At 51.9% G+C, this 16952-nt stretch overlaps 6 protein-coding genes across 6 annotated transcripts; 3 read left to right on the forward strand and 3 right to left on the reverse strand.

The window, feature by feature from the left end:
* Positions 1 to 402: 402 nt before the first annotated feature.
* On the forward strand, positions 403 to 1777 carry BO86DRAFT_300453 (uncharacterized protein; the record flags this gene model as incomplete). The annotated part of the gene is made up of 3 exons (XM_025667457.1): positions 403 to 618; positions 680 to 1266; positions 1381 to 1777. 3 exons carry the CDS (start codon positions 403 to 405, stop codon positions 1775 to 1777), a joined length of 1200 nt encoding a protein of 399 aa, XP_025533416.1.
* Positions 1778 to 1994: 217 nt separating this feature from the next.
* Positions 1995 to 3108, reverse strand: BO86DRAFT_405529 (aldo/keto reductase family protein; the record flags this gene model as incomplete). The annotated part of the gene is made up of 2 exons (XM_025674101.1): positions 2765 to 3108; positions 1995 to 2670 (listed from the first exon to the last, which is right to left on the reverse strand). The coding sequence occupies exons 1-2, from the start codon at positions 3062 to 3064 to the stop codon at positions 1996 to 1998; spliced, it is 975 nt and encodes a 324-aa protein (XP_025533417.1). The 5' UTR covers positions 3065 to 3108.
* Positions 3109 to 3917: 809 nt separating this feature from the next.
* BO86DRAFT_374536 (U2 snRNP complex subunit CUS2) lies at positions 3918 to 5703 on the forward strand (the record flags this gene model as incomplete). Its single annotated transcript, XM_025670438.1, has 6 exons — positions 3918 to 4106; positions 4401 to 4523; positions 4657 to 5027; positions 5100 to 5208; positions 5269 to 5424; positions 5491 to 5703. The coding sequence occupies 6 exons, from the start codon at positions 3918 to 3920 to the stop codon at positions 5701 to 5703; spliced, it is 1161 nt and encodes a 386-aa protein (XP_025533418.1).
* A 638-nt stretch (positions 5704 to 6341) lies between these two features.
* BO86DRAFT_351371 (tubulin beta chain) lies at positions 6342 to 8692 on the forward strand. The gene is made up of 9 exons (XM_025669429.1): positions 6342 to 6513; positions 6650 to 6673; positions 6757 to 6782; positions 6873 to 6914; positions 6989 to 7043; positions 7104 to 7559; positions 7645 to 7979; positions 8032 to 8391; positions 8445 to 8692. Exons 1-9 carry the CDS (start codon positions 6502 to 6504, stop codon positions 8476 to 8478), a joined length of 1344 nt encoding a protein of 447 aa, XP_025533419.1. The 5' UTR covers positions 6342 to 6501; the 3' UTR covers positions 8479 to 8692.
* A 1156-nt stretch (positions 8693 to 9848) lies between these two features.
* BO86DRAFT_5066 (ammonium permease MEP2) lies at positions 9849 to 12089 on the reverse strand. Its single transcript, XM_025677431.1, has 6 exons — positions 11662 to 12089; positions 11549 to 11613; positions 11240 to 11494; positions 10507 to 11181; positions 10222 to 10453; positions 9849 to 10155 (listed from the first exon to the last, which is right to left on the reverse strand). The coding sequence occupies exons 1-6, from the start codon at positions 11743 to 11745 to the stop codon at positions 10033 to 10035; spliced, it is 1434 nt and encodes a 477-aa protein (XP_025533420.1). The 5' UTR covers positions 11746 to 12089; the 3' UTR covers positions 9849 to 10032.
* Positions 12090 to 13211: 1122 nt separating this feature from the next.
* BO86DRAFT_384616 (cystathionine gamma-synthase) lies at positions 13212 to 15566 on the reverse strand. The gene has a single exon (XM_025670923.1). The coding sequence runs from the start codon at positions 15448 to 15450 to the stop codon at positions 13531 to 13533; it is 1920 nt and encodes a 639-aa protein (XP_025533421.1). The 5' UTR covers positions 15451 to 15566; the 3' UTR covers positions 13212 to 13530.
* Positions 15567 to 16952: the final 1386 nt, after the last annotated feature.

Below are 16952 nucleotides of genomic sequence, written 5' to 3' on the forward strand. Positions count from 1 at the left end.
AGGATTCGCAGTATGAAGAAAGCTCACCGCCTTGATCTGGCGGCAGATGCGGGAGACTGAAGATGCAGCCCCAGGCCCCAGGGCAGCCACTCACCTGCCTACAATTACTCTTCCCCCAGACCCGTGACCCGGGATATCCATGGAACTCCCATCGGTACTTATCCGCAACGGTACGGAGTACCCGCTAATCTATCTTCCCCCGGAGCCTGTGCGGTGTCCCCACAAGTTTATCATAGACTTCAAAAACATTTCCATAAATTCCAGCGCACGAGGCCTCTATCAAGTGTCATCGAGCAGAGACACTAGATCCACCACTAGAAGCCGATGGCGAATGTCACGGAGAACTTTCCCGAGTGGAGGGGGACGTCGCTGTTCTCTTCACGCGCCTCGTCCCATCCTTACATGACATACTTCATTCTCGCCATAACTTCCTATGTCACTTTGGTGAACCTTCTACGGTTCCGCCTGGTGAAATGGGTGCACAAGAGATACAACTATCCCACGCGCGAGTCCTTCGCTCGAATGACTGACGATGACGCATGGGCGATTCAGAAGACCATGCTAGAGCAGGAGTTTCCTTTCTTTTACCTGAAGTCCCTCCAGTTCGCACTATTCCGCGTTAGTGTCCTTTTTTGTTTTCGGCATCCTATGCCATCTCAGATCACTGACGGCGATCCAGACTTACGGCGTCCCAACCATCTCCAAACTTCTCGCTGGAACGGCGCAGTTCTCGAAGCCGGAGACCTCCCTCAAGCGCTACGCTGATACCGTTGTCCTGGTCCAGGAGTTTATGGGCAATGCGCCCTCGTCGCAACGTGCTCGTATCGCCATTGCGCGCACCCGCTGGATCCACAGTGGGTATCGTGCTTCGGGCAAGATCCTCGAGGATGACATGCTGTACACGCTAGCGCTTTTCGCCGTGCAGCCCGTCCGATTCCTGGACAAGTACGAATGGCGAAGCGCGACGGACCTGGAGAGATGCGCCATTGGTACCTTCTGGAAGAGCGTTGGCGATAACCTCAACATCAGCTACGATGCCCTGCCGTCCGGCAAGACGGGGTTCAAGGACGGCCTGCATTGGTTGGAGGAGGCAATGGCCTGGGCTGATGCCTACGAAGCGAAGTGCATGGTACCCCATGTCAAGAACCGAGAAACGGCCGACCAGACCACGGAGGTGCTGCTGTATATGGTCCCGGAGGCGTTCAAGCATGTTGGCCTGAAGTTTGTGTCTTACATGATGGACGATCGTCTGCGACGAGCTATGATGTGGGTTTTCAATTTCGCCCCTCCCCCCCACGCAAGAGTGCACTTGTGCTACCTCAAGACTCGCGACATCATCTGAGTAACATCGCTGGCCGGTTGGATTGACGTTACTATTAGGTACGACTCGCCTCCGACAGCATATGCTCGGGTCTTCGCGGGATTACTGGCCGTCCGCCGGTTTGCGATGCGCCACCTCGCTCTTCCCCGGCCGTATATCCTACGGTATAAGACTTTCACGGATGTGGACGAACATGGTCGCATCTTCTCGACGGAATGGGATGCGGCGCCTTATTACGCCAAACCGACGTTGCGGAACCGCTGGGGTCCAGTCGCCTGGTTGACCTGGGCTTTTGGCCGGCCTTTACCTGGTGATGAGGGGAAGAAGTATTATCCACAGGGGTACTACGTCCCTGATGTAGGCCCGAAGTATTTCGAAGGAAAGGGTCGGAAAGAGCTGCAGCAGATTACAAAGGAGTTGAGGTCTTCGCGGAGAGGACAGTGTCCTTTTATCTAAGATATTTTAGCAGTGAAAGAACTGACCTCCTGAAGTTTTGACTACGGATCTAGAGATGATAATGTTCGACCTAATTGATTGATTTGAAATTCCAGGCGGCTGTAACGAATATCGAAAATCTTGAATATCTATTACTCAGTATCAAAAAAGGCAAATATGTTACACTTTCCAACTCATGCTATGTATGAACTTGAAACCAACAGCAACTTCACAACCCCCTAGCGCGAGTTGAAATTATCCAAGACCGCAAACTCCTTCGCAACCTCCCATATCGCTTCAATTTGCTTCACGACCTCATTCTCGAGGGGTCCCTTTTCCAACACCGTCAGAGTCTGATCCAATTGCTCGACACCACTCGCTCCCGCAATGATCGCATCACCAAGATCTCCGTTCAACCCTGAATGATACGCCACCCACCGGTACGCCAACTCTGCCTTGGGGATTCCCGCCTTCTCCGCGACCTCGTTCCAAGCGTCAAGAACCTTCAACATCTCCGGCTTCATATACAGACCACGATACACCTTTCCGAACCCCGAGTCCGGGTCCCACCGGCCGTTGGACCCGCTCGCATTCCGGAGCTGCTCGCTCGTCTTGGTCAGGAACCCGCCGGCGATGGGGCTGTACGCGTAAAACCGGATGCCGTGCTCCCGCAGCAAGGGGAAGAGGTCCGTCTCGATGAGGCGTGAGATGGCGTTATAGTTCCCCTGGTACACGGTCGGGCGCACGTAATCGTGTTCCTGACAGAGGCGAAGGACCTCTTTGGTCTCCGCCGCGGTGAAGTTCGACAGGCCGAAGTGCTTTATCTTGCCGGCGCGGTAGAGGTCGTTGATGCCGGCGAGAGTGGGCTCGATCGGGGCGCTGCGGTCCGGTGCGTGGATGTAGAAGATGTTGATCTGGGATTATGGGTAAGCTTTGCTTATCTCTGCTGTGACTGTCTGTCGATAGGTGGAGTGAAAGGAGAAATGCTTAGGGAGTGGAGGTGCATACCGAATCGGTCTTCAACTTCCTTAAGCTCTCCTCTGCATCTGCAATGACTGCCTCACGCGATGAGCGTCCCGGCCGGAACCCCCCGCCGTGCTTGGTGTCGATGTCGAAGGCCTGGGCTGCGGCGCTGGCCTGGCCGATGAGTTCTTCGCTGCGGCCGTAGATCTGCGCCGTGTCGATTTGTGTGATGTTGTGGCGCTTCAGAACCTGGAGGACCTCGATGGTCTTCTCTGCCGTGTTGAGTTTGCTGCTGTCGTTGACGAGGCCGGCGCCGAAGACGATGTTTGCTCGCGAGGTAGACATTATTATTAATGGAAATCTTTGTTGATTGATACGTTAAGAAGGAGGATGATGAGCTGGAAGAATCTCTATTAATTATATGTACAGATTGTGGTCTCTATTTATACATTGTAAACTTGGTATACTCGTATCTACTGAGGTGGTATAGATGGGGGCTTGGTATGGGCTGAGCGCAATGCCATTTGTAAGCTATCACTATATTTTCGATTTCAAATCGAGGGTTGCTAGCACCTTCGTTGGTATTTTGTCAGATCTTGAGGGTTCGTAAGGGGTGGCTCTCCTGCGGGGATTAGAAGAGGAAAGATGTTTATTGGAGATCCTCTATTCAGGGTCAAGTGTTCACATTTGACTATGTCCTTTAGCTACCTAGTAGTATGTGGGTCTTGTAGAATACTTAGGGATTCTAGACGGTTTCTGTAGTCCCTCCGTAGTCGAGACATACTTTGAGAGTGCCTTGAGCTACCGGCGTAATCAGGGGCTGTGACGTACAAATGAGTGCCTCTGATAGAAGCACTTACCTGGCCATACAACTACCCAAGATATAGGAACCGAATCTGTAGCAGCGGAGAATCGAACAGAAGCTGACCCGGCCAAGCCAAGGTTGGACCCAAACCAAAGCTTCCGCTTCCGCTTGATCGTCACGGAAGCTTCGAAGAAGATTACATAAACCCAGCAAAGCATCTCCCCGCAAAAGCCGACCGGAACAATTGGTGATCTCATCCAACCCAACCCCATTAAATTAATTCTTGCATCTTTTCATACAACTACACGCCCGGCTCAAACGAATTGATAAGCTGCCGCATATTAGTCACCTACAATCGCATTGCGGAACGCTGGCCTCAGTACACAGCAGTAAATGGCGTCACCTTCCTCGAACGACGCCGCCTCGAACCCGGCGCCGTTCGCCAATTTCCCGCAAGACCCCTCCGAATTCGACAGCGACCCGCGCATCTCGTTCTCGAAGCTTGACGACAAGTTCATCCTCGAAACCGACGACGGACAGGAATATGAATACGATATCGCTCTGAAGCGGTGGATCCCGACGGTGTGTAGCGCGCTCTCTCTCTCTCTCTCTCTCTCTTCCGCCTTGGTTGGCACCTGCTATGTGCCTACCGGGCTGTTGAAAGTCCTTCCCCTCCTCCCTCTGTTCTTGTTGGTCCCCTCGCTTCGTAATGGGCGATCTGGAGGACTTCTATGCATCGATGGGGAAACTGGGTTCGCATCTGTGTGAAAACAAGCCCGGAAAAGGGCTTCGTTTTTTGCTCCGTGCTTGGGAAATCTGGTTGGCTCGTGAAAACTGATCTTTCGCTTGGGTGCTGGCGGGTGTTGCTCTCTCCAGGTCGACGATGACTTGCTCCAGAAACAGCAAGAAGCCTACAAAGTACACGGGGTGGATGAGGATGAGCAGGTGACGGCGTCGCAATTGAAGAAGAAGCGCAAGCAGCAGGGCAATGGTGAGGAGGTCAGTTTGCACTCACTCCTGTCTGTGAAGCTTTGTTGTCTACGGGGTTACAAGGCCAGAACAAAGAAAAAGCTAAGCAAGCTCGGGGGTTTTTCTATCTCTGCAGGGCAATGGACAGAAACCGAAGAAACAGCGCGTCAACACGGCCGTCTTCGTGACGTCAATCCCCCTCGATGCCACCTTCGACGAGATCCGCGACCTCTTCTCCAAGTGCGGCGTGATTGCGGAGGAGATCGACAGCGGGCGCCCGCGCATCAAGATGTACAACGACGACGACGGGAAGTTCAAGGGCGAGGCGCTCGTCGTCTACTTCCGGCCGGAGTCGGTCAACCTGGCCATTCAGATGCTGGACGACTCGGACTTCCGGCTGGGCGTGACGGGCCCGCAGGGGGCGATGCGCGTGCAGGCGGCGGATTTCTCCTTCAAGAGCCAGCAGGAGGCCCCGACGAAGACGAGCATGCGCGATAAGCGGAAGATCATCCAGCGGACGCAGAAACTCAACAAGTAAGCTCCCGAAAGGGTGGGGGAGGTTGTCGATGATGATGATGATGATGATGCTGATCTGTTGTCTGGTAGTAAACTTGCCGATTGGGACGATGACGATCCGTCGGCTCTTCCAGATACAAGCTCTCGCTTCGAGAAGATTGTTATTCTGAAACATATGTTCACGCTGAAAGAATTAGATGTACGGAATCCGTTCTAGTCCTGCGATGATCTTCATGCAACAACTGACTCGCGGTTTCAGGAGGACCCTGCCGCTATACTCGACATCAAGGAAGATATTCGTGACGAATGCTCGAAGCTCGGTGAGATTACGAATGTTGTACTCTACGATAAGGAGCCGGAGGGGATTGTGAGCGTTCGCTTCCAGGATCCGGAGGCGGCTCGCAACTGTGTTCAGGTGGGTTGCATCCGCATGATATTTACTCCCTTCAAATGGTCCATGCTAACAGTCCATGTCGAGTAGATGATGGATGGGCGCTATTTCGCTGGCACGCGAGTGGAAGCATACATCTCCGACGGCAAAGAGAAGTTCAAGAAGACCAATGAGAAGCGGGCAGCGCTGGAAGATTTGGCCGAGAAAGGGTTGGATGCTGAAGATTCGGAGGAAGAGCAGCGTTTGGATGAATTTGGCACGTGGTTGGAAAGCTCTCGCACGGTGGAAAATACTGCCAAGTGAGAGCAGCAGCGATATGACAGGCATTTATTTTCAGGTATCATGGATGGCAAGCAGATCTGTATCCATCAACGGGCAATTTGCTTTACTATGTGGGCAAAGGACTGTGATTCCCATAGTCATATTCAACCTTAATGAAGAACATGTGTACTATAGCAAAAGGAAATTCAAAGAAGTAATGACCTCAAGCAGCGGGGAAACAAAGAAGGACCAAATCCACAACAAAAACACATGCCATGCCATGCTATGGACCAGAGGCTGAGTAGATGATAGTTCGGTTCGCGTGTTGGTTCCATGCTTTGCTTGCCCGACTTCTAAGGCATTCATTCAGCCCTTCCAACGAATCCCGGGCTGGCCAACTGGCACGCTAAACCCGATCGGGCTGAGCACTTTCCTCATTGGGATTTTCCCCTTAATATTTGGTCTGCCGGAAGAAAACTGAACAAAACAATCAAGCCACGGTTCCGAGTCCAGTCTGTGTTCACTGTTGACTTTTTTGTTGTTGATCGGGGGGTACTCAGGTAATTGTCCACTGTGTATGGAGTTACTGCACCACTAACTCACCACGCAAGCCCCTAAACAACTCCCCCCACCACCCCCCCTTCCCCCCCCCTTCACCGCTCTCCTTCTCTACCCAAACACTTCAAACTAACCCAATTCCTCGTTTTCTCCCCCTTCATCCTTCCTCTTCGACTGTCTTCCCCAGTCTCCTCCACCTAATTAATCCCTACATTCCTCCATTCTTCTCCGACAGCTATCAACCCACTTTTTTCCCCTCAGCAACTTCAATCACCTTTCACAATGCGCGAAATTGTATGTGTTCTACCCCTTCCGTTGTTGTGCTCCACGGGAGACGCGTCGTCGTTTAGACTTCACTCCCCTGATGCGCCCCCACCAGTTGTTCAATCTCAGGATCATGCGGCTAACCTAGTCTCTTTTCACCCAACAGGTGCACCTCCAGACCGGTCAGTGTGTAAGTGAACTCGTGCTGGGACACAACACCTTTGTGGTTCGGTATATTCATGCAGTGGACTAAAACATGGGTGCTGGTGACAGGGTAACCAAATTGGTGCCGCTTTTTGGTATGTCTCTACTTGAGTGAACGGAGACTTGACATGCTCTGAGGACCTGTCAAAGCTTCTCTGTGTCCAATTGAGCTAACAGTCTTCCAGGCAGACCATCTCTGGTGAGCACGGCCTCGACGGCGCCGGTGTGTAAGTACAGGCTTCCCAGGCGGCAGGAACAGCGGGTCGCGGAAGATGGTGAAGGATATTAATGGAAAGGACAGTTACAATGGCTCCTCCGACCTCCAGCTGGAGCGCATGAACGTCTACTTCAACGAGGTTCGTCTTCGACTCCTTTCCTCCGGCTGTCCCGCATCGGCTTCCTGACTCCTTCACTAGGCTAGCGGCAACAAGTATGTCCCCCGTGCCGTCCTCGTCGACCTCGAGCCCGGTACCATGGACGCCGTCCGTGCCGGTCCTTTCGGCCAGCTTTTCCGCCCCGACAACTTCGTCTTCGGTCAATCCGGTGCCGGTAACAACTGGGCTAAGGGTCACTACACCGAGGGTGCCGAGCTTGTCGACCAGGTTGTCGATGTCGTCCGTCGCGAGGCTGAGGGCTGCGACTGCCTCCAGGGTTTCCAGATCACTCACTCCCTCGGTGGTGGTACCGGTGCCGGTATGGGTACTCTGTTGATCTCCAAGATCCGTGAGGAGTTCCCTGACCGTATGATGGCCACTTTCTCCGTTGTTCCTTCTCCTAAGGTCTCCGACACTGTTGTGGAGCCGTACAACGCCACCCTCTCCGTCCACCAGCTTGTTGAGCACTCCGACGAGACCTTCTGTATCGATAACGAGGTATGTTCTGGAAGACATGGCCTCTATGGGTGACACGGCCGGTATGGGTGAAGAGGCACATAAACTGACCGGATGATTGCTACAGGCTCTGTACGACATCTGCATGCGTACCCTCAAGCTCTCCAACCCCTCCTACGGTGACCTGAACCACCTGGTCTCCGCCGTCATGTCCGGTGTAACCACCTGTCTTCGTTTCCCTGGTCAGCTTAACTCCGACCTCCGCAAGCTGGCTGTCAATATGGTTCCTTTCCCTCGTCTCCACTTCTTCATGGTCGGCTTCGCTCCTCTGACCAGCCGTGGCGCCCACTCTTTCCGCGCCGTCTCCGTTCCTGAGTTGACCCAGCAGATGTTCGACCCCAAGAACATGATGGCTGCTTCGGACTTCCGCAACGGCCGCTACCTCACTTGCTCCGCCATCTTGTACGCTGCCCGTATCCTATTGCATTATGACTTTTGTACTGACTAGATCTAGCCGTGGACGCGTTTCCATGAAGGAGGTTGAGGATCAGATGCGCAACATCCAGAGCAAGAACCAGACCTACTTCGTCGAGTGGATCCCCAACAACATTCAGACTGCTCTCTGCTCCATTCCTCCCCGTGGCCTTAAGATGTCCTCAACCTTCATTGGTAACTCTACTTCTATCCAGGAGCTCTTCAAGCGTGTGGGTGATCAGTTCACTGCTATGTTCCGTCGCAAGGCTTTCTTGCACTGGTACACTGGTGAGGGTATGGACGAGATGGAGTTCACTGAGGCTGAGAGCAACATGAACGATCTCGTCTCCGAATACCAGCAGTACCAGGACGCCTCCATTTCCGAGGGCGAGGAGGAATAGTAAGTTCTCCCGAATGTCGCGCAGAAAAAAAATGTCACTAACTCTGTCCCAGCCCCGAGGACGAGATCATTGATGAGCAGGAGTAAACTTTTGGCGGTCAAGAATGACGCAAAGCGGGACGCGCTCTTTAATACCCTTGATAAGCTTACATTCTCAAAGGACGTGGGCTCGTTGTACCGGTCATTGTCGGTGAACTATTTCGTTTGAGCGCCTTTGATTTCCCCCTTCCTGTTCTTTTTTTTACTTACCTAGGCCAATGGAAGCCTGAAACCATCCAAATCCATAGCACATAGTTCGAAGCAATTTATAGTTTATTGCTTGGTATGCAGCGTATGTGAGCCGCTTCTGCTCGCCTACGGTATTTCTGCGGTAGCTTGAAACTGTGTAGGATCACCTAGTGACGTCTATCGAGACATGGGTGGACGTAAAATGGAAAAACTGGGTTATAGGGATGAGCAGTTAGCATAGAGCGGCTTCTTCAGGACTTAATGGTATATTGCACCCACAGGGGGGGGAGGGGGGGAGTATACATCACGTGACGTGTCTTCGGCTAACAACCGGAAGCATCAATCAATACTTCAAGCCCCCACCAATCAGCACGCTGCTATATGCTGCCGGCGCCACTAAGCGGAGGAGCGCTTCGTCAGGTTCCTACCGGGGCCGGGGCTTTCAGACTAGCTAGTAGTAGCTACTAAGTGGATGCAGGTACCGTACAGCTTAGCACTGTACTATGAGCATACCATACCCCTGCCCGCTCCCCCTTGCAGTTCTGTCAAGCGAGGTCCATTGAGGGTGGATATCTTTCTGTCAAATAGAACACCCGCGTGCTACTTGGATGACACTTGGAATTGCTGGAACCACGTGAATGAGGATTATCTAGGCCCGGGGGGTAGGCGCGGTTTCCTAATTTGGGTTGTTTCTTGGTTGTTCCAGTTCCAGTTCCGGTGGCGGAATCGGTGTACTGCTGTAATTGTACCTGTATGCTTCGGGGGCGCCCGTCCGGTTGGATTTGGGTGGTTGGTGGTTGGTCGTCGCGGTGTGTTGCCTGGTGGTTGCTAGGGCGCAGGGTAAGGGGGATGGGGGGGGGGCACTTTGAAACGCACCTAAATATGTACAACTGTGTGCAGTATTTTGTGTGCGCAAATGCACTAATGGGGGGGGGGCGAGGGGGCAGTAGTGCACTTGCGTAGTATTTTCATTGTCTCAGTTATGAGAAGATGTCCGCTTTTTGCTGTGGGCCTTCTATTTCAGATGGTTGAAACAGGGATATGAAGAGTTATGAGGATTGCGTACAAGAGACAAGTCAGGGCATTTGCAGCTTTGTTCAAGGGGGAGTGAGGAGATTGGGTTGGGAAATCGTATGGTTTTGATTACACTTCTTTAATCAATGATCTTTCTCCAAAAACAATGAACCGATCACCAGTCACATTAGGTAAGAAAGTCACATAGCAGAAGCCTTGAAAGGGGGAATAGAGCCAAGAAAAGAAAAGTATATACATATGTACAGTGAAAGATGGGGAATCAAAGTGGTAGACATGGGGAAAAGAAAAGGAAATGGGATATAGTGCCGAATAAAGGAAAGAGATTAGGTGGGGTGGTAATTGTACCAGACCCGAGAAGTAGATGGTTCAGTCACCATTTTACGCCTTCAGTTCTACCGACTCCTCGTTGCCGGCGGGTGTGATGCTGCGCTTGGAGGAGCTCTCGGCGTGCTCGGGGCTGGTGCCGGCGATGACGTCGCGTGTGATTTCGACATAGTCGTACTGTTTTCTCCAGAGTTAGTTCTTTGCTCATTATGATAGAAGGACTCGACTATTAGGGAGACATACGGCAAATTCACCGATCTCGGCGTCATCGGTACCCAGGATCTCATCTTCCTCGGAGATGCGTAGGTGGAGGCCAGGGATCAAGTTGATCAGGAAGAGAATGATGCAGCTGCCGAAGAAAGAGTAGGCCATGCCGGAGACAGAGTCGGCGAGCTGGTAGCCGAGTTGGACGTAGTTGTGGTTGATCCATCCACCGTCAATGACGGTGGAGCCATCAAGATGAGCAATGTAGTCACTAGTATGATGTTAGTGGAGTGCTTGCAGCCGAGACAAAAGACAGAGACATACGCGGCAAAAATTCCGGTCAAAAGGTTGCCAACAAGACCACCGATACCGTGGACAGCGAAGATGTCCAAGCTGTCATCGATTTGGATCACATATTTCAGCTTGGTGGCATAGTTGCAGGCAACAGCACCGACCACGCCGAAAATGAAGGCCGCCCAAGGTGTGACGAAGCCGGATCCTGGAGTGATGGCAACCAAACCGGCAATGGCACCGGAACAGAATCCAACCATAGACCATTTCCTCTCAAGTCGGTAGTCCATAAGACACCAGGTGACACCACCCACCGATGCAGCAAGGTTGGTGACAACGGCAGCCATCACGGCACGCAGGTTGGCAGCCAGAGCGGAGCCTGCATTGAAACCGAACCATCCAACCCAGAGAAAGACCGTGCCGATGACGACATGGGTGACATTGTGAGGGCGGTAGTTGAGCTCGTGTGTTCCATGGCCACGACGCTTTCCGAGCATGAGAGAGTATGCAAGAGCGGCAGAGCCGGAGGCGATGTGGACAGGAGTACCACCGGCGAAGTCGAGACCTCCTAGCTTGAACACCCAACCGGACGCGTTCCATGTCCAGCAGGCGAGGGGGTCGTAGATGATGGTGGTCCAGACAAAGCTGAAGACCATGCAAGGAAGCATGCGACCGCGCTCAGCGACGGCACCGACTGCAAGGGCCACCCTGGTGTCATCCTGTCAGATATGCAGCCTTATCATGGATCCAGCAAAGGTATACTCACGTAATAGCTGCGAACATTCCCTGGAAGACAGCGAACAGAAGATCCGGTACTTTAGTGCTGCCAACGGAAGGAGCTCCCAGGACACCCTTCATACCGAAGTTCTGCAAATCTCCAATATAACTTCCGGCCGTGTGGGAGAAGGCTAGCGAATACCCCCAGAAGAACCATTGAAAAGATACCACCCCGACCGACATTATCGAGAGCCAGATTAGCGACAGAGCTGACTTGCGTCGAGCAAGACCGGAATAAAAGAAGCTGGTAGGGTTAGCTCTCGACTCATTATCTTTGACACTAGGAACGGTCCCATACCCGACACCCGGAATCATCAATAGCACCAGGGCAGTGGAGGTAATCACCCAAGCAATGTCCCCAGACTGATAAAAGTTAGCGAAAGCCAAGCACCAAGCGCCTAAGGAGCTTACACTGTAATAAATGTTGAGGTCTTCCGTCAGGGAATCACCGCCCGTTGCACCCGTGCCATTGTAGGCAACGGGATACGCCGACATCGTGAATTTCACAAGATGCACAGAACTTGTTACGAGATCGGAAAGAAAGGACTGTGGGTTGCAGCCTATTTACCACAGCTTGGCAAGAGGTTAAAGTACTATCGAAAGCGGAGGCGGTACCCAAGCCTAGGGGGTCTCGAGGGCAATGGAAGGAACAGGCACGTATTAGACCGACAGCAAGGAAAGCAAGTTGAGGAAAGTCCGGGCACTGATCGATGAATAATTGAATCTGAGCTGTTACCGATTTAGGGCAACGGGGTGGCTGATCAATAATAGAATGAGAAGTATAGATATCAAATATAGTTAAGAAAAAAAGAGAGGTCAGGTTAGGGGGAGATGCAGGAGTGATAAATAGTGGTGATGATAGTCGGCGGCCGGAGATATTACCAGTCAGATGAAAAGCGCCATCGTCTCACTTGCTTCGAACCCTGGAAGGGCTCCACATCATCGGAGCCATTCTGGGGGTGTTCTCTTGCTTGGCGACAGGATTAGTTTGGTCTTAATACGATGCGATATCTACTGATAGATATCGGAGGACTGGCCATGGCGGCGGATCCAGACGGGTGGAGTTGCTGGAGGAAAGCCATCACGGACCAATGTTATTTCTCACATTGATTGACTTGGCAGTAATCCTCTGACCTGCAGCTGATTGAAGTCACTTTTCATTCTCCGACCTGTCGAGAACGTGGATGAGCATGTTGGGAGCAGAGTTCCCCGGCATTGGCCTGTTCATCGTGCATGGACGCCTAATCCATCAGCCATGGCTGATGGCTGCATATCGTTTACATGTCGGAAGCGGCAAACAGACCGGCAGGCTCAGAGTGATAGCAGTAGGTATGCATCGTGATGCGGGCCTCAAACACGGGGAGAGATTAGGGATTTCATTGACAGAAGAGGGTCAATAATGCAAATGCGCGGAAGTATGGATAAGGAGAGAAGTCTATTCAGCCCGGGAGAAATCCTTCGGTTCAGGCAGCATCGGGACTGGCTGGAGATAGTCATCCTTGTGTCTTATCAGTGGGAAATTAAGAGTTAGTCAGGTAGACAATTGCATGCACAGGTGGTAAGGGGGTCAAAGAGAGTTCCTTATCTCTCGCCAGATACGAACAGTACATGTAAGTAACTATGCCACTGACAGGGCTGATTCTTGGATATGGCGGACTTGCCATCCTTCGTGAAGCCCCATCGGGAGGCGCAGGAAAGACCACGAGGTTTCTCCCAAACCTTGCAGATCTGCCCCACTGACGCTCTGAACTGTAGTGGTACAGGACAAATGCACCACCAGGATGGTTGAATGAGTTCGTGCAATGGGGTGTTTAGTGGTTAGTTGTTCCTAAACCTTCCGAGAGGAGAGAGCGGAAGGCCAGAACCCGCTGGGAAGTCCTTATCTTCCTCCGTTGCGGCGACCAATCACCATCAGCTCGGGCAGAAGTCTTATCTGCTACACAATCTACAAGGCTGTTGATTACGAACGACCCAAACTACCTCCTATTGAACTTATTATTATTACTCGACCTGCTCGTCCTTGCGTTGCATCAGACATCATTGATGACGCCAAGAAATCAGTCACATTAGTTCGCTATATCTGACACGCAACGATGGTGGCACTGCTATGCAGCTTCCGAGGTCCATCTACAAGTGTAGCTACAGCATCACTGTTCCCCATGTGGTCCGTTCCTTTGTGAACTTGGAAAGCTTGATACGCCACTCCATACGAGTAGGAATACGAAGACATACTCAACACTGCCAGACAGGAAGAGCTCCATTGTTGTTGTAATCCGATGATCACACAGAGCCCGACCCGATCGCTTCGGCCGCTTCCAGCGCAACCGCAAACCGAGCCTTGAGATCCTCCACATTCTCAACCCCGACACTAACGCGCAGCAAATCGGCCGGCACGCCGAACCCCGCGGCCCACTCCAACTCCCAATAGTGCGCGAGAAGAACATAGGGCGACGTCAAGGTGAAGTTGGTGCCGAGACTCGGCCCTTTGGCCGTCTCGATGCGATCAAAGAATGCCATCGCATGTTCCTTCCGGTGAAACGTGAAAGATAACAACCCCCCATACCCGCCCGTGGGGGTCCGACACTCGTCATAGAATCGCTTTGTCGGGCTATACTTAGGGTAGTAGACGTCCTTGATCAGCGGATGGACCTGCAAAATATGGCAGATGGCCTCGGCATTGTCGTTTATTCTCCTGATGCGCGCCACGAAGTCCCGGCTGTTGCGCTCCATGAACAGAACGTCCTCGACCCAATAGTTGTTTTCCTCAAAATCCGCATCGAACGCCCGCTTCAGTGGCAGATAGTGTCGGCTTTGGGGGTTCAGGATAGCGCTGCCACCCATCACGTTACAATCGCCTGAGAATACCTTCGTGAGACTGTTGACGACCACGTCGGCATGGGGCAGGAGCTGGACATTGACCGAGTTGCCAATCGTCTCGTCCACCACCACGGCGAAATCATACTTGTCGGCCAGTTGGCGGATGCGCCGGAGATCGGGGCTCTTCAGCATCGGATTCCCGGGAAATTCGCAGAAGAAGGCCAGGTACCGTTCGCCAGCTTGCAGGCGGGCTTCTAGGTCGTCCAGCTCGTCCGAGGAGCCATGTCCGTAGAACAGACATCCGGGGCCGAATTTCTGCAGGATCTTCAAGGTGTCGACATACGGGAAACCAAACGAGATACTCTTCCGTTGGCCTCGAACTGCGAGCAGCATCCGGTGCGTGTTGAAAATGGCATTCATGCCGCACGGGTAGAGGTAAACGTCGTCCTCGGACAGTCCGGTCACCCCCCGCGAATTGGGTTGTGGGTTTGGTTGTTTGACTGCAGCCGTAGATGTAAGATCCACTTCCTCTAACAAATAGCCTGCTAGGCGTCGACGGATCGCTATTCTGGCGTTGTTGACAAATGAGAGATCCAAGTTCCGTCCAAATCGCTCCTCCAGGAACTGCGTGCTTTCCCGGCTATCTGCTGCAGCGTTGTGCTTGTCATCGAGTGCAGTTTTCTTTGACTCAATCATAACCTTGTTCTCCGCTTCGGGAGATGTTCGACGATGATCTGTGACGGAATCTCTTCGGTACCTCTTTGGGCCTCTTTTGTGATTCACTATCGGCTGCGACTGTTGCTGCGTTTGCGATACTGGTGCGGTGGTCGCAGAATCCATCACTAGCATGTCCTCCTCGAAAAGTGCGTGACAAAATTCTGCCTGTCGACTTGAGATCCCATCTCCGGAATGTTGCCAATATTGTTTTGCGATTGGGAACAGATCCTCATGGAATATGACGGCGGATACTGAGGGCGAGGCCTTTTTAGCAATGGCTCTCAAATGAGTCGCCGAGCTCTTATTATCCAGACACAAATCAATTATCTTGACATTTGCAGCCAGTCCCACCTTCGCGGGTTCTGTCTTGGTAGTGTTGACAATGAAGTCACGACATCTCTCAGCAGCCTTGCGGGATGGGAACAACATCGCCTTCTGATTACCGCTTCTTGTTCCTTCTGAGCAACATCTGGTCACGATGTCATCTGCAAATATAGCAATGAGGTCGTGGATATAGAATCGTGGATAGCCATTGGAGATTTTGTCCATCACGCGCTTGGCACCTTCCTCATAATCAATGTTGTCCGTCCATGTTGGCAGGGACACGCTCACAGCATGAGCTGTGAGGGAAGGAATTGAGCCACCCAAGTCTATGTTTGACGACATTGTTGAATTATAGAGTGAAGGTGATGCTGGTAGAGTCCGAAGTCAAGGTGTAGCTGAGAGCAGCCAAGCACTGTATGTGTTGATTTAAGCTTAAACAAGCCTTGCAGAATACAGGCATTCACTTCTTCAATGGATCAACAAGCACAGCATGTCTATCTTTTAGTGCGCAGATGAGAAAGCGCGGGGTTAAATACTTGGAGGAACTAATTTCTGTAAGCAACAAGCCTGTACCGAACCTCTGAGTCATTATATCTTTTCCCGCCACAACTTTTACATCCTCGAATCGTTCTCCAGCTTCTCCACCTATTTGTTTGACCCGAAAGCATCAAGTACGCAGTCCGTTGGCCGACATTCGAGATTATCTTGCTTCTTCGGCACCATGACTTAACCGAAAGGTCGAAATTAAACAAGTTTCTGGGTCATCCCAATTGAATTTCTTGGCTTATCTTGAAAGATCTTTGTTGCTCTACAATTCACGAAGCTACAGGCCCACGCCGCTGCCCCCTCAACATTCAATCCCTCAACCGCTGTATCAATTGAGCGGAAAAGAGACTTTTCTGTACTACTGCGGAGAGAAGTGCCTTTTGCGCCTCAGCACCTGAATGGATAAGGATAGGTGTGCGTCCGTCATGATTTGACACCGTCAATCACACAAGGCAGCGCGCATAGCATCCCGAGTCACCGTCGTTGGCGGCATCGCCCATCGATCTGATGAAGAAAGTGCCTATTCTTCCCTGCGCAGGAGCATTGACTATGCACTCAGGCTTCTCTATCCACTGCAGGTTAACTCGGGCTTTCCGATCTAATGCACTAATGCAAGCCCCTCGTAGTCCATGCGTATGGTGGGTTGATCAATACCAATATGGAAATGAGAGACAGCCGTCTACTTCTTCGGATGCAGATCATCGAAGGGATCATCGGGATCAAAGAGCATGCGCCAATGTTGATCTTCCGGCATTAACTGGAATGAGCGCTGATGGGGACAATGGAATTAGGTATCATGGCATGGCAAATAATTTAAAGTATACAAAGTACTCCGCAAATCCCGTAGTGTCATGAGTACAGTACACTCGGTGCTCCGCACTGGTGCTTCGCTTGTGAAAGCTCTGATTAGGCCTTCGACCCTAAGGACAATGTCATGAGATTGAGATAGTGACCTATCATCGCAGACCGCGCGTCATTTCCAAATCCTGAAATTCGATTACCCCGTACCTTTTTCTAAGAGAAGTGATTGCATGGAAGGTGTACAGTCACAGTCACCGCGAGATTGGTGTGGCGGTGACGTGATTAGTCATGGGCGGTGGGCAGTCTTCGATTCCGCTTCTACATGAAGCTCTCTTGAACCTCCCTCCGAACAGCGTCTCCGACGTCGCCGACTCATTGGCATTCAGTGCTAGCTATATCACACTTCTTATCGCGCTGAGCACTTATTGATCGACTGAATCGATTACCTTTGCCACAACCGCACGCCTGAAGACGCATACGCGTTTGCCAGGGATTTT

Source organism: Aspergillus japonicus, assembly GCF_003184785.1.
Source record: "Aspergillus japonicus CBS 114.51 unplaced genomic scaffold BO86scaffold_1, whole genome shotgun sequence".
In the NCBI taxonomy this organism is placed as follows: domain Eukaryota; kingdom Fungi; phylum Ascomycota; class Eurotiomycetes; order Eurotiales; family Aspergillaceae; genus Aspergillus; species Aspergillus japonicus.